Source organism: Barbatula barbatula (genome assembly GCF_947034865.1).
Source record: "Barbatula barbatula genome assembly, chromosome: 2".
In the NCBI taxonomy this organism is placed as follows: domain Eukaryota; kingdom Metazoa; phylum Chordata; class Actinopteri; order Cypriniformes; family Nemacheilidae; genus Barbatula; species Barbatula barbatula.
In genome coordinates this window covers 22,096,087-22,110,818 of record NC_136767.1, presented here as the reverse complement: position 1 = coordinate 22,110,818, position 14,732 = coordinate 22,096,087, and the positions used below count along the sequence as shown (strand labels likewise).

At 39.9% G+C, this 14,732-nt stretch overlaps 1 protein-coding gene across 4 annotated transcripts in view; it reads right to left on the bottom strand.

Annotated features, from left to right (window-relative positions):
* emid1 (EMI domain containing 1) overlaps positions 1-14,563 on the bottom strand; it is a 60,615-nt gene extending 46,052 nt beyond the window's left edge. For 2 of the 4 annotated variants that reach the window (XR_013786310.1, XM_079450816.1), the window contains exons 1-2: positions 14,329-14,563; positions 377-490 (exon numbers count right to left, since the gene is read on the bottom strand). Coding sequence is in view for 3 of the 4 variants with exons in the window: in XM_079450816.1 (XP_079306942.1) it covers positions 377-490; positions 14,329-14,372 (158 nt within the window). In the remaining variant the exon portion in view is untranslated. Of the gene's footprint in view, positions 1-376; positions 491-10,135; positions 10,682-14,328 lie in introns of those variants that run through there. The other 2 variants (XM_079450814.1, XM_079450815.1) reach the window with 2 other exon arrangements.
* Positions 14,564-14,732: the final 169 nt, after the last annotated feature.

Sequence of the window (14,732 nt, the reverse complement as noted above, 5' to 3'; positions counted from 1 at the left end):
CACTGTTAACAAATGTCTTTACAAAGATGGCAAAACAATAAAAACAATTTATTCATTTGTATGGACCTCCAAATAGATTTTTCATACATTACATATAATTTTGGGTAAGCAACATAATTAGTGTTGTTTGCTCTATCGGTCAACATACATTAGAGATATGAAGCTTATTGGGGTGACTTGGTTAGAATAGAAAAATACATGTATTTGCAGAGAAACATAACACGTTATAATTTCAGTACAGTGTGGTCAAGCTGATTTTCTGAAAAGAACAACAAAATCTATTACATCCATTCACATTGAGGTCTCCATGAATGAAAGCTCATAACGAGAGATCCTCAAAACCAAAACTACAAGTGTATGTGAATAGTAAACTCACCTTCCCCCGTTGCATCCCTGAGGCCACCTGCAGGTCTGGTAGACTCTCTGAAGAGTGGTTCCATTCTGCACCTGACACGTCACTGTCTTTGAGACCGTTTGCGGACACCAGTTCCTAAGAGAGAGATAGAGAAAGAGAAATATGAGCCACAGAGCTCCATCAGACATTGGATGCTTCTGATGACATAAGAATAACAACGCAAGTCCAAACACACCACAGCTGGCTGTAAAATGGAATCCAAGAAATATTGAAAGAAGACCCACACACACACTTAAAAGTGATCTGTGTTTAGTGTTCTCTGTGGGACGTCTGAAGATACCCTGCATGTTTCAATCCTTCTATGGTCTCCACATGCATTTTCAAAGCACTTTATGGTGTTTACGGAGGTTAAATGGCCCGTGAGCCCAGCAGGAGAGTATTGTCAGCGTTGTTTATTTTGCGGTCTTTCGCTATCAATACACATCCGCCCATTTTTTATTCTTTCCGCAGGACTACAAGCGGGTCAAGTCACGGAGGGGGACGGAGGGGATTGGCGAGTGACTGTAGGTTCCTCGGTCTAGATTTAAGACAGCTTTGGAAAACTCGAGCCAAAATGCTTTAGTCCCCGGGAGAAGACTGTTTTTTTGTGCTGCTTTCTATCATTCGACAAAGCTGCAAAACATTTTGAGTTACATATAAAAAGAGCTCAAAATGAGTCACAGGGGGTCGAAAATGTCAAAAGTGTTTTAATTCAGCGCAAAAACCTGCGTCTTATTCACTTTAAACACCAATCTGGTTTAACTAAGCGCAAAATGTACTGAAATAGAGCTGGGTTGTGTTTATATTCAGTCACTGCCTTTATTTCTATGTAAAGTAGCAAATAAACAGGGCTGTCAGCATGCTCAATTCATTCAGGCAGACATTTACTTTCATCCGCTGTTTTAAAAAATTGTAAACCCCAGTAATCTTTCAAAATTGCTTAGGAAAGAGTTTAGCCTCACCGAAACAATTCCCTATGTTTTGAAAAGCTTATTCTGAGTAATACCCTTCTGTTTTCATTTTATATATAAAAGCCTGACTGCCCCAAAACATGAATCCACGCAGGACAGCTTCTCAGACCTGACACAGAAATGGGCTCCAGGTATGGTTTCGGTCACGCTCTTATTGTTAAGTGGAAAATGCAGGCAAGAGAAGCAGACCTGGGAGATAAAAGTCATCTGGAAAGTTTGCCACGGTTATCATTAAACGTGCCCTACATAACGTGGAACTTTCTAATTGGGAAGCCAGTGGCAAATCCAGGCTGATGAAGAGCAGACGACGGTTGGGAAAAGTAACGCAGAGAAACAAAGCTGCGCAGCCGAGACCAGGCTTACGCTGCATTTGCCAGAAGTCGCAAAAGAAAGGAATGAACGTGGGTTTGAGGAGAAACACCAATCAGATCTCTTTCCCCCTGAGTTCCCTCATGATTTTCACACAGAAGGGCTCGAAACAAAGAGCCATTGATAAATTCACCTCAAACAGACCTTTGTATGAACCATTATGCCTCAAGTTGAAAAAACATAAGTCAAGGAGATGTGGAGCAGAATTCAAAGCGAGTTAATGCATGTGTAACATATGGAGGTCATTATATCTAATACTTCAGAGGTTATTATAAACCGCTCGATGTGCACGCCAGCTACGATCACACACCAGGAAAGCACTACATGCTAAACAATTAGCATCAATCTGCCTGTATTAGTACTGAATGTCTTTATATGCCGTTGTGTGCGTTTACAGTACGAACTGTAAACACTACATGTAAATGTAATGCTTTGGACATATGCTTTGGACATTTCCGCAATTGACAGTTTTGTGTATATTTTTCAGCAGGCACAAACAATAAATGATAACACAATGTGCAAATAGAACAGATGTGTGTACTTGTTTCATCATAGGAGGTCAACATCAGGTTTTACACATTATCAGCTCATAACACATGTATCAGTCCATTCCTAGAACTGGCTTAAACTGTGAAAACCAGCCTCAAGTATGCCAGACGTTTCTAAAGCCTATGAATTTAGGGGGATTCCATGCCCTTCTGAGACGAGAAGCAGAATTGGGGTAACCACAGATCCGATCACTACTTGTCCAGCTGTCCAAACCTAGCCAACACACACACTTATTGGATACACAAAGACAGAAGTCAGTCTGGCCACAGACCGGGGTTATTTTTGTGATCCCCTAGTCATATGGAATCCAAAGCCATACTCATATGCTTTTAAGAAATACAGAAATACACGCACAAGCATCCACAATTCATAAACAAGAGTACAAGGATTACATTTAAAATCAATGCTATGCCATTTGGCCAACTGATGCTCAGGCAATACAGGCAAGAAAGTATCCAGCTTTGTTTGAACACAATAAACATAATTTAACCAAGTAGGAAACGTTACTGGAGCAACGTGGTTTGTTGGCAAAGACTCCGCTAAACCAATTCAAGCCCAAACCTTATTCCAATACTTAAACATATCCCTAAAACCAATTATTTCTATGGGAAAGGGATCACATGACTAAACAAATACGTCATTGTTTTCCAAAATTGTGCTTTTATATTTATGCACAGGCCCCGTTTTCCTTGGAAATAAAAAAAAAAGAGTCTGAATGGTCCAAAATATCTTTTTGCACCTGTATAAAACTTACTAGTAAAACTTAAGGAGCTATGCACTTAGGTTAATGCATTAGCTAACATGAGCTAACAATAAACAACAATCTTCCATCCTTTTTTTATCTTAGGCTGTTTCTCAATATGCGTTATTCAGCGATCTTGTGTCCTCGCTCTACATCATCAACTGTCAAAGTCCGATTCCAAAACCCAAGTACACAAGAACAGAGAACGCATAAAAGACCCCCGGTGTGTACTTAATATCAAGGATGCATCAACTTTCCTTGCACACGTACGGAACCTGCCTGAAGTTCCAGAAGTGACTGCGGCATGTTCATCCAAGTTCGTTCTTCCGAGGCTGCCTCGCAAGACCAGTCTCTGCAAGAACCAAATTCCCTTCTTTGCGAAACTGCCTTATAGTTTATATGTTAACTTCAGAATTTACTAGCATGTTTTTAAATCAAAATTGTTTACATTATTAACTGTCGACATGATTTAATTAACTAACCTGAACAATTGTATTGCCAATAACAAACATTAACAAAAATGACTTATAATAAAACTATATTGCTTATTGTTCGGTTAACTTATTAGTAAATTTACTCATGTGAACAAATACAACCTTATTGTAAAGTGTAACAAAGTTACAATGTCAAACTGAAATTAAGTACAACATAGGCCTAATATATAGCCTATATACTATATAAAGCTGCAGAAATAACAACAGACAGTTTCAAAATCCGTTTTTCTATCTATAATTGTGTTTAGGTAAAAAAATGTTTTTGTTTCATTCTGTGAACAATACTTTCAAATACAAATATTGTTCTGATTTGCAGAAAATGTATTTTTTCAGACCTCAAATACTGCAAAGAAATAAGTTTATATTCACTTTCAAGCAATACAACAGTAACATTTATATATGTATTTAGCGAACGTTTTATTTAATCAAATGGATTTTTATCAGTTTTCATGTGTCTTGTCATGTCTTTCACATTGCTGTTAGATGACTTTTTCATTCCTGAGGTTTGATTTTGTTGAAATTCAACAGACCCTGGATTGGAATGGCCACAATAAATCTAGAAATGCTGATTAAATGAAAACTGAAATAGTCTCTTAATTTTATCCCACGGCTGTATATACATATTTGTTTTGCTGGCTAAATTTGCTTATTTGGTCAGATTACAACCACTTTTAAAGTGCCCTCTATAGCGAAAGATGCTTTTTGAAATCAGATGTTGAAGTTACGACTTCTAACAAAGAGAACGAACTGGGTTAACCAGTCAAACTTGACCTCTTAAGTCAAACAGTCACTGTGACCGGCACTCACATGAACAGTCAGTAGGAGGCGTCAACTGGGCAATGAGACGGTTCCCACAGTGTCTCCAAATCACAACAGCAGCGTGATGAACTGATAGATTTGTTCATCCACTCGTTTCCTCCTCCTCATCTGATCCAGGCATGGTATCAAATCTGATCTGGTACTTTTCCCAAAAGTGTTCTCTCAATGCACCAATTAAACCAACTGTTCAGAACAAAGAAAACCACATCGGGACTACTATCCCCCCACAAATATGATTTAATATTAATACGTTTTAAAAGAGTGCACGGTGTACATCATTCTCCAGATCATCAGAAAAATGGAAAGGGTCCAGCGCTATATGAACTAATGAGAGGATTTATAGAGAATACACAGCACAAAAGCATTTGAGTGGGAACTGCCCCCTCGCCTGCTTTCTGAACACAGAGAAGCAAAATGCAGCTTTGATCCAGACCGAAGCCTCAAGGGCAGGGAGAGACCGTGGGTTCGAAGAGGAGGAGCACTTGCAGACTATTATCCCTTTAATCTATGATCTCTCCTTCACACATCTCATCACGATAGCACTACTGTTTATTGTTATACTGCTTGTACCGTATGACATACTGTATATAGTAAAACAAGTCAGAAGACTCTCTGACCAGTTCAAGTACATTACACTCAAAGCCTCATTGAATCTGCAGTACTGCTTTTAGCTCCATTGTGTCTCAGATATGCGGTAGGTAATGCAAGTCAAGCTAAAAGGTGTGAAGGCTTTCAGCAGCCCAGCAATGCTACATTTCACTGGCATCAGCATGCACTTGGCCAACACTTAGAGGACCAGCTCTTTTCTTCAAATACACACACGGGACCAGAAACCTAATAAATAACTCTGCAATGTCCATGTGTCACAGCCAAGAACGCAAGGGGTAAAATCAGAAAAGGATGACAGTAGTCGCACAGGGTTGGACAGCACACAACTTTGCGAGCGGCAAAGGCAAGGCCAAGAAAACAAAAAGAGTTAAACCCACTTATACAGTGGGGCAAAAAGTATTTAGTCAACCACCAATTGTGCAAGTTCTCCCACTTAAAAAGATGAGAGAGGCCTGTAATTTTCATCATAGGGTTAGGGTTAGATTTAGGGGTACACTTCAACTATGAGAGGCAGAATGAGAAAAAAATCCAGAAAATCACATTGTGTGATTTTTTAAGAATATATTTGCAAATTATGCTGGAAAATAAGTATTTGGTCAATAACAAAAGTTCATCTCAATACTTTGTTATATACCCTTTGTTGGCAATGACAGAGGTCAAATGTTTTCTGTAAGTCTCCACAAGGTTTTTACACTTTGTTGCTGGTAGTTTGACCCATTCCTCCATGCAGATCTCCTCTAGAGCAGTGATGTTTTGGGGCTGTCGCTGGGCAACACAGATTTTCAACTTACTGTGGTTCCTTTTCTATGGGGTTGAGATCTGGAGACTGGCTAGGCCACTCCAGGACCTTGAAATGCTTCATACGAAGCCACTCCTTCGTTGCCCGGGCGGTGTGTTTGGGATCATTGTCATGCTGAAAGACCCAGCCATGTTTCATCTTCAATGCCATTGCTGATGGAAGGAGGTTTTTACTCAAAATCTCACGATACATGGCCCCATTCATTCTTTCCTTTACACGGATCAGTCGTCCTGGTCACTTTGAAAAACAGCCCCAAAGCATGATGTTTCCAGCCCCATGCTTCACAGTAGGCATGGTGGTCTTTGGATGCAACTCAGCATTCTTTCTCCTCAAAACACGACAAGTTGAGTTTTTACCAAAAAGTTATGACCATATGACATTCTCACAATCCTCTTCTGGATCAACCAAATGCTCTCTAGCAAACTTCAGACGGGCCCGGACATGTACTGGCTTCAGCAGGGGGACACGTCTGGCACTGCAGGATTTGAGTCCCTGGCGGCGAAGTGCGTTACTGATGGTAGCCTTTGTTACTTTGGTCCCAGCTCTCTGCAGGTCATTCACTAGGTCCCCCTGTGTGGTTCTGGGATTTTCACTCACCGTTCTTGTGATCATTTTGACCTCACAGGGTGAGATCTTGCGTGGAGCCCCAGATCGAGGAAGATTATCAGTGGTTTTGTGTGTCTTCCATTTTCTAATAATTGCTCCCACAGTTTATTTCTTCACACCAAGCTGCTTACCTATTGCAGTTTCAGTCTTCCCAGCCTGGTGCAGTTCTACAATTTTGTTTCTGGTGTCCTTTGACAGCTCTTTGGTCTTTGCCATAGTGGAGTTTGGAGTCTGACTGTTGGAGGTTGTGGACAGGTGTCTTTTATACTGATAACAAGTTCAGACAGGTGCCATTAATAAAGGTAATGAGTGGAGGACAGAGGAGCCTCTTAAAGAAGAAGTTACAGGTCTGTGAGAGCCAGAAATCTTGCTTTTTTGTAGGTGACCAAATACTTATTTTCCACCATAATTTGCAAATAAATTATTAAAAAATCAGACAATGTGATTTTCTGAATTTTTTTCTCATTCTCATTCTGTCCCTCAAAGGTGAAGTGTACCTTTGATGAAAATTATAGGCCTCTCTCATCTTTTTAAGTGGGAAAACTTGCACAATTGGTGGCTGACTAAATACTTTTTTGCCCCACTGTACGTATATGAAAACTGGAGCAAAGATCAGAGGACGGTCTTGTTGTAAGCAAACGAAAAGTTGAGGTAGCTAATGTGGTACATTTGTGACTATGTCTGTTAAATTCAGACTAAAGTCTCATGAAATAATTATGAGATAATTTTTTTATTTTAAAGTTTGATATTTATGATGATTTCAATCTTGATATGGCCTCATGACGTGATCACACTAGACATTGAACATGCAAAATTCATTGCAAATTTGAACTTGTTCGTCTATTGGTCTCACACATTCACGTGATGCAAATTCACAGTTCAGAGTTCTCCAAACTTGAATTTTGCTATGCAGCGAAATGTGAAATATATTCGGACGGATTAGCGTTTCAGGTTTGGCACACTCGCATGCGTATAAAAGTCAGTGGAACGAAAAGTCTAGTGTGACCTCAGAATTACTTTAGTCAATATTAAAGATATCAAGGTTATATTTATGTATGATGATTTTATGTAGAAAACAGTAAATCAAAAAGAATTACTTCAGCTGGGTTTTTACAAATAGGATCACTTTTAAAGCATGTATCGAAGTTCTCAGCTCTCAAAAAACATGAGATTTCTAAAGATTACAGACTGTGGAGTAAAATAAATCAAGTTTGAACAGAAGACAATAGAAAGATGTGGCAGCTGGACGGGAGGGCTTGGAACGAGAGTATTTCATCATTGCGTCAGTAATGAAGCCCTCTGGGGAGACGCTGGGGGTAAGATAACCCAATTAAGACTGTGTTCATGGCCTCCAACAGTGGGCAAAACAGAAAGGTCTGAAGGAGATTAATGACGTGCTGAAAGAAAGCATCAAAAAAGTACTAAAAAGGACAAAAAAAAGAAAAAAGACGAATGGAAGAAATAAACCGGAACCTTCTTCAGTCCCTGAGATGTTCAAAGGACAGGTCAAAGGCCAGCGGGAGAGAGTAGATCTCCAAAGTCAAACTTAAGAACCAGCCCCATGGGATAAACAGTGCTGAAGGGGATGATGTGGATAGGTGATTGCAAACACACAAACTCTCATACATCATCAAGGTGCTTGGTGTATCCCTTACGAAAGTAACTTCATCCTCACAATGAAACTCGTGAGATTGCTGATTGGAGTTTCATTCTGTTCGACAGACTCGATTTATATCGGACTGTCAGTGAGGGTGCCGCCGCATGCTTTTTATGCATTTGTTTTCACTTAAGAACATGTAAAACTGTCACATGAAAACAAGACGGCGATGCAGCTTGAATCACCAATGCAAATTAAAGCAAAGATATATTAGATCTCATAAATCTATCACTTTCCTTTGTCCCATATGCATTGGATTTTAAATGAAGAGCAAAACAAATAAAAGCGAAGAAGATCATAGACAATTTACCCATCCAACAACACTTAAGGATCAAAGAGTCAACCCTCTTGTCTTCTCGGGGAGGCAGAATGAGGCTGGAGGTATGTGTTGGTGGGTCAGCAGCTAAAGGTCCATATGGGGCCGAGTCTCCCAATGCCACCCAGAGCGCTGCTCTTCGGGGCACTGAAGCCGAGCAGAACAGGAAGTAGTTAACCCCCAACTGCATAGGACTTCACCAGCCCCTCTAATTAGACAGATATTCATAAGGGGCTTTTCTCAGGACAATTATGTCATGGGTATTGTCCTGGAAGCATGTAAAAATGGGTTTGGTTGTGGGAAGGTCAAGATGTGGGACAGGGTTAATTATGATTTATGGTAGGAGCTCATGAGTTTCTACAGCCCCTCGCACTGATGCTTTATGATATAGAATGAATGGCTTCTGTGTGCTCTGATGTGGGAAAGTTGGTTCTGGTTGTCAAAAGTAGATGCTGTATCTATTGTAATGGCAATGAGTTTGGGTTTTCTGGGGTTTAGAGTATATCAACAAATTTAAAAACCAGATCAGATAAATACAGTTATTTAGAGTATGCGTATTTCCACCGTTTACAGAGAGCTGCAGTACTTGATTTACTTGCTCTATATAAATAGTAACCTATTGAATAATGAGTAACTGTAAATGTTTGTATCATCATCTTACATTAACTATAAATACAGAGTTCACACTTTATACAGTGTTTCTCTAGCTCAGCGGATCAAGCATCATTTTGGTAGTGCAACGAACATAACACACATACTTATCAAATGTCAATCTTTAATGCAATGTGCTACTGCATTTTAGATAAAATTGTCTGCCAAATGTGTAAATGTATATCTAAAGCGAAAATTATCATCAAAGGCATTTCAAGGAGGTCTGTGCCCTCTTCTCTGCATCATAAGACTGCAGTGAAATGAACTTCTCTCTTCCAGCGTGTAAACCATGCAGCTGCACGTGTTTAGTAAACACTGTCTGCTGACAAGAAGAGGGGGACGAAACATCAAACGATCAGCATGAAGAGGAAAGACCTCCTCCACACCTGCACATATACTTGAGAGACACCCAATGCACATCACGCCCACAACTAACCACTTGCACCAAGTAATATTTTAAATGAAGATAGTGGGACATTGCATTTTGGTGAAATAAGGTGACATGTTGAATCTGTAATCTGATTTTAAGGGATTAGGAAAACTACTGTACATATAAATAACACTTGTTTTATAAGAAATTGCTTTTTAGAATGGCTAATAAAACAGTTAAAACATTGAAGAATGAGTCTCAGTTTCTCACATTCACTGTTCAGAAGTCGTGTGGTAATGAATGGATGAACTGAAGTTTGAATGAATCCTGACGCATGTTTTAAAGCACAGACAAGGTAAGGACATGAGAACTGCGTTTCCTCCACACAGGAAATAGGAAACAGACTTTCAGACTCATAACGATCGTTATGTGTTGAAATGGGAAATCGGCACTGAGGGTAAAAACACAAACTAGCTGATATATTTGATTACAAATATGCCTCAAATAGCGTACAATGTTTAGCATTCCCCTACATTCAAACCAAAAATTACGCTATTTAAAATAATTAAAAATGTTAAAATTACGCGTTTTTTACCTCAAATTGATATTGTAACTAAACAAGATACAAGTAGCTCAGTTTGCCTCCTGCCCGTGCTTTGCTAAAATAATTTTCCGGCTACAGAATTAAAGTTTATATTCCAGCCAACAATCGAAAAGTAGTAAGGTAATAAAGTGATGAAACTACACTTCCATCGGGAATCTTCTGTCATGTCATTTAATACAGCTTACCTTTTCGACGCATCTTTGTGGAGTATCTGGTACTTGAAAGCTCCGGGTCCCCACGTCCCCTGAACGCACGTCAGCCACAGGACCAGCACCAGCGGCGCCCACGAGAGGAAAGATCTCCGGTACACCGAGCGCCCGTCACACGCTCCCATTTCAGCCGTGAATACAGTAAGCGCAATACTGCCCCGCTTCTTTTAAAACTGTACGTTTTACGAGATTAATTTCTGAACTGCAATTTCCTGAGCATTAAAATAATATATGTGCCGCGTCTCAAACACAAGAGTTAGTTTAAGATGGATGTCACCGGCACAAATAAATCTCCCTGCGCTCTTTCCACAAACTTTCCTTGCAGGACAAACGCTTCTTATGAGCCACGCGAACCGGTCCCGCCTCACTCCTCCATCTCCGTCTGTTATTGTACGTAACGGTATATTTCTTGTCTGCATCAACACAATGGACTAGAAAGCCGTTTTATAGTCGCCTTGAGTCTCGTAGTCCGTCTAGGTTTTTTTCACCCAGCCCAGTATGTCCCCTCACTCCCCCCTCTCTGCTCTTCCAGTGAAACTTAGTAGAGTTTGAAACACGAAACGTATAGATGCTACACTATAATTATTTTAGAAACATAATACTGATTGCATTAAATACAAACACACTAACATACTAGTATACATTAAAGTATTTAAATACTAAAGAGCCAATCCAAATAGATCTTAAGTCTTTTCTCCTATAGGCAAAAGGATTACAGTGAATGAAAATTTTACCTGAGAAAAAGGTTTCATGAGACATCTTAACAATTGTGCTTTTAATTTACACCAAACTGTGGTCAGAACAAGTCTTAGATTTTCAAGCCAAACATTCATTACAGTTTAAATAAAAATAATCTGTGCTAGCTGTCGACATACAGTATGCACAATATATACACAATTTGAGGCGAAGCTTATACTTCAAATTTATATAACTAGAAACTTCAATTTATTATGATCACTTGTGTTGAAATGGAATGTTCAATCGTTTACTCTTGAAGTAAGAATCGAGGCATTTTACTTCATAACGGACAGTCTACATAAGATACAGCATCACCACTCATTGTAACCGATTTCAAGCAATAAAGTAAATTGACACTGAGCCCAGAATACAGACAAAAGCAAGTGTGCATGTCTGAAAAATGCACAACGATTTCAGTTCTTAAGAGTGGAAAAGTAGCATTGAAAGCCAAAGCAACTTGTGAAGACCACGCTTTATTTTCGGTGACTTTTTATTAAATTATAACCAAAAGTGCTTACAGACTCTAACTCTGTCTTGCCTCTCCATATGCTTATACTTCAAATGGCTTAAAAAGTCACCTGACAAAACCCTCCTCCAAAAGACAAAGCACATGTATGGCTTGGATAGGATCCAGAGCAGGGCAAAGACAGAGAGAAGTACAAAACGAGAAAGATGGGAACACAGTTTACTCTAAACTCTCTTCTAGCCCTGTATAAACGAAGAACCAAGAGAATTATTTCAAAAGCACAAAGCTGCGGTCCATGTCCAAGCTAACCACCTGGCTCAGCAGGCAGGATGGGATCCATCCCCACTCATACATACGTAATGTTGAGGGACTTTGCTCTATGGACACCCTTACAGCCAGAGAAACAAGCAAAGCACGGACAGTAGGCATCAATCTCATGGATGTCCAACATCCGCATGTGGTGTCACAGTTTGAGTGATCTGTCCCGAAGAACGACCAATTGTAATGGGAAATAGTGGTCCAGGCACAAAAGCTAATGATGGGGGTTGGCCAAAGAGCATGAAACCCCAGGTGGACACACACACATCCAAAACACAGCACACTGGTGAACAGTGTAAGCGAACACTCAGAGACTCGAATCTAGAAAAAAGTTACGGTTAGCGACACATGCGACATGTCAACACTTTCTGTTCAATCCACCCATGACATTTAAAAAAGCAGCAGGTGCAAAGCCGTGCCAACCAGGCACTGGAGCGTTTCAGGGTTAATATAAATCCCAGCAGTGTGAAAGCTGAAAATAATCTTGGCTTGAAAAGAAATCAAGAGGGGGGGGAAAGCGGCGCCGAGGGTCTTTTTATTAAGCTCTTTTTAAGTTTGTCTTGCTACTTGATTCCCTTACAGTCTTTATCTCTTCCTCTCCCACAGCGGAGCAAATAAATGGAGCCACTTAATTTGTTCCCATGTTTATTTACTATTGCAGCTAAGTTCACTAAATTTCTCCTGGGACATCAATTGACTTCTTTTCATCTTGAGTGGTTAAACACACTTTTTATTGCTTCTAAAAGTGCCCCCAATGAAAACTACTGGCAGTAACTTCCATTGTAATGGAGTTCCTGGTGCAAACATTGAACGCTTCTCAAAACAAGGATTTGCAGAGAAAAGGAGATCTTTGTGTTTGTGCGTGTGTAAGGTTGGCAGAGCTACCTGGGTGTTCTTTATCCTATGCAATGTTTGGAAAGGTTTTATCCCACTCAATTATAAAGAAAAATCAGCTCACTTGGCCGTAATACATCTCATAACATAAAGAGCACAGAACCTGCCAAATCCTGGCTATTACACAAAAGAATAAAAAGAGGGTGGGTAGAGATATCCCAGGTGCAAAAGTTCTGCTCTATCTGGCCATTATTTGACACAGATTACAATTTTCCACTTCTCCTTGGGCAAACTTTGAGCCTTGCTGAAGGCTGAATTCCTCTGGTGACCCATAACTTCCATATGAAAAATGTGCAACATGCCAAACCAAAGCATGAACATCAGATCAGATTAGACATAAAAACATGAACTTCTCGAATTTATGCTCCCTATATCCTATATCCTGTACGTATGCATGTAACATAAGTTAAAGTCTGTCCACCCTAAACCTGACGGATGTTCAGTTTTTCCTGCAGGAGAATGTTCTGTGTAACAAGACTATGAGTGAAGTGTGTGTGTGTGTGTTGGGTAGGTTGAAAGTTCTGATGGGAGATGGTATGGATGGTGAAACAAACCTAATATAGAGACAGAAATGTTGGCGCTGTAATTAAGTGAACACAAAGCAGTCCCTCTTTCCCCCACTGGTACCATCCCCCATGCTTCTGACGGGTGTTAGAAATGTCATGAGGAATCATAAAGACCTAATATCCTCTGAGATTGAATAGATCAGGTGTGGGAGAGGGATAGAGGTGAGACAGGGTGCATGAGCTGTGCTGGCAGGAGTCCAGATGTCAAGACACAGAGGAGAGCTTATCCCAAGACATACATTTGGAGTGTGCTGCCACCTAGCGGTAACAAAAACAAAAGACTTATGTAGCAAAATGTGAGGAGCAGGTGCAGGCAGTATGAAGTTTTATGGCTTTACATTTAATAATATAATAATACATGGAACTTTTCAAAATGCACGATTCACACTCCAAGACAGTAATAAAGGTGGACATAACAGCAACCACGATATTAATGTTTAAAAAAACATATATACAATGAAAATGAATTAAGAAGCGAAAATCTTAGTTCTGTGTCAGCCACCTTAGTGCTTTGAAAGGGAGGGGTGAGGGGTGGACTAAGTAGTTGGTTGCAATTTGCAACCTCACAACTAGATGCCGCTTAAATCTTAACATTGCTTCTTTAAATAAACAGAGCCTGATAGAAGTTTTATGCCTGCATTCAATTAACACTTCAGTCTTGCCACTTTGCGTCTAGACTGGCATTTCTTCTCTCAGAACTGAATTTTACAACAGCATATAAACCAGAGCCCGGAAGGCAGGGTAAGTAATGCCCATCAGTTTATCATTACAGATCGTAAAATGTGTTTCCCGCATGTTTAACTTGAACCCATTTGGAAACTTACAACCTAAAGCAACCAAATCAAAAACGGGAGGTCAGACCAGCACATTACAGTAAATTACATGCAGGTCTATAAGCAGAAAAGTGTGTCCGACTTCTAAAAGGTGCCAAATGAGAGTCGATGTGAGTGGTGAGCCGCAGAAGGAAGTCTGTGTGGGGTTGAATTACTCCCAGTGTTTATTCAAAACCTTCATCTGTTTTCACCAACAAGTGCCATTACTGTAGAATTACTGTAGCATCAGACACAGGTTTAATAAATGGTTATTAACATTTCATATTAAAGGGTGTCACTAGAATTGACAAGCGTCTAACTATGGTTAAATAGTAGGCTTCATAGTAAAGCATTAATGCTGAAAGCATTTTTTACCCCACATAGCATCCTCTCCTCGTATATGAGATATATTTGCGCATCCTAAATAACACATGCAGTGCATATGGGCCTTGAGGTGAAGACGTAGAAGGCTATACATGTGTATCCCCACATGGACAGATGATCCACTAAGTTACACTGGTTTACCACATAAGTGCTACAAGATGTCTAACTAACTGTTGTTGCTAGGCCATAGCACGAAGCTTAAAAATCCTTTACTCACCCACGTGTCACTCCAAAGGTGCACTACAAATGGGTTATATTGCCCTACGAAGGGCACTTCGGGAAGGGGACACCGTACAAAAACGTCACTCCAAATAAAGAGGAGATGACGTTGTTTTTAAGGCTCCTTAGTCAAGTCAATTTTAAACTGATACAATTGCGTTTTTCTCTCTAGAGTT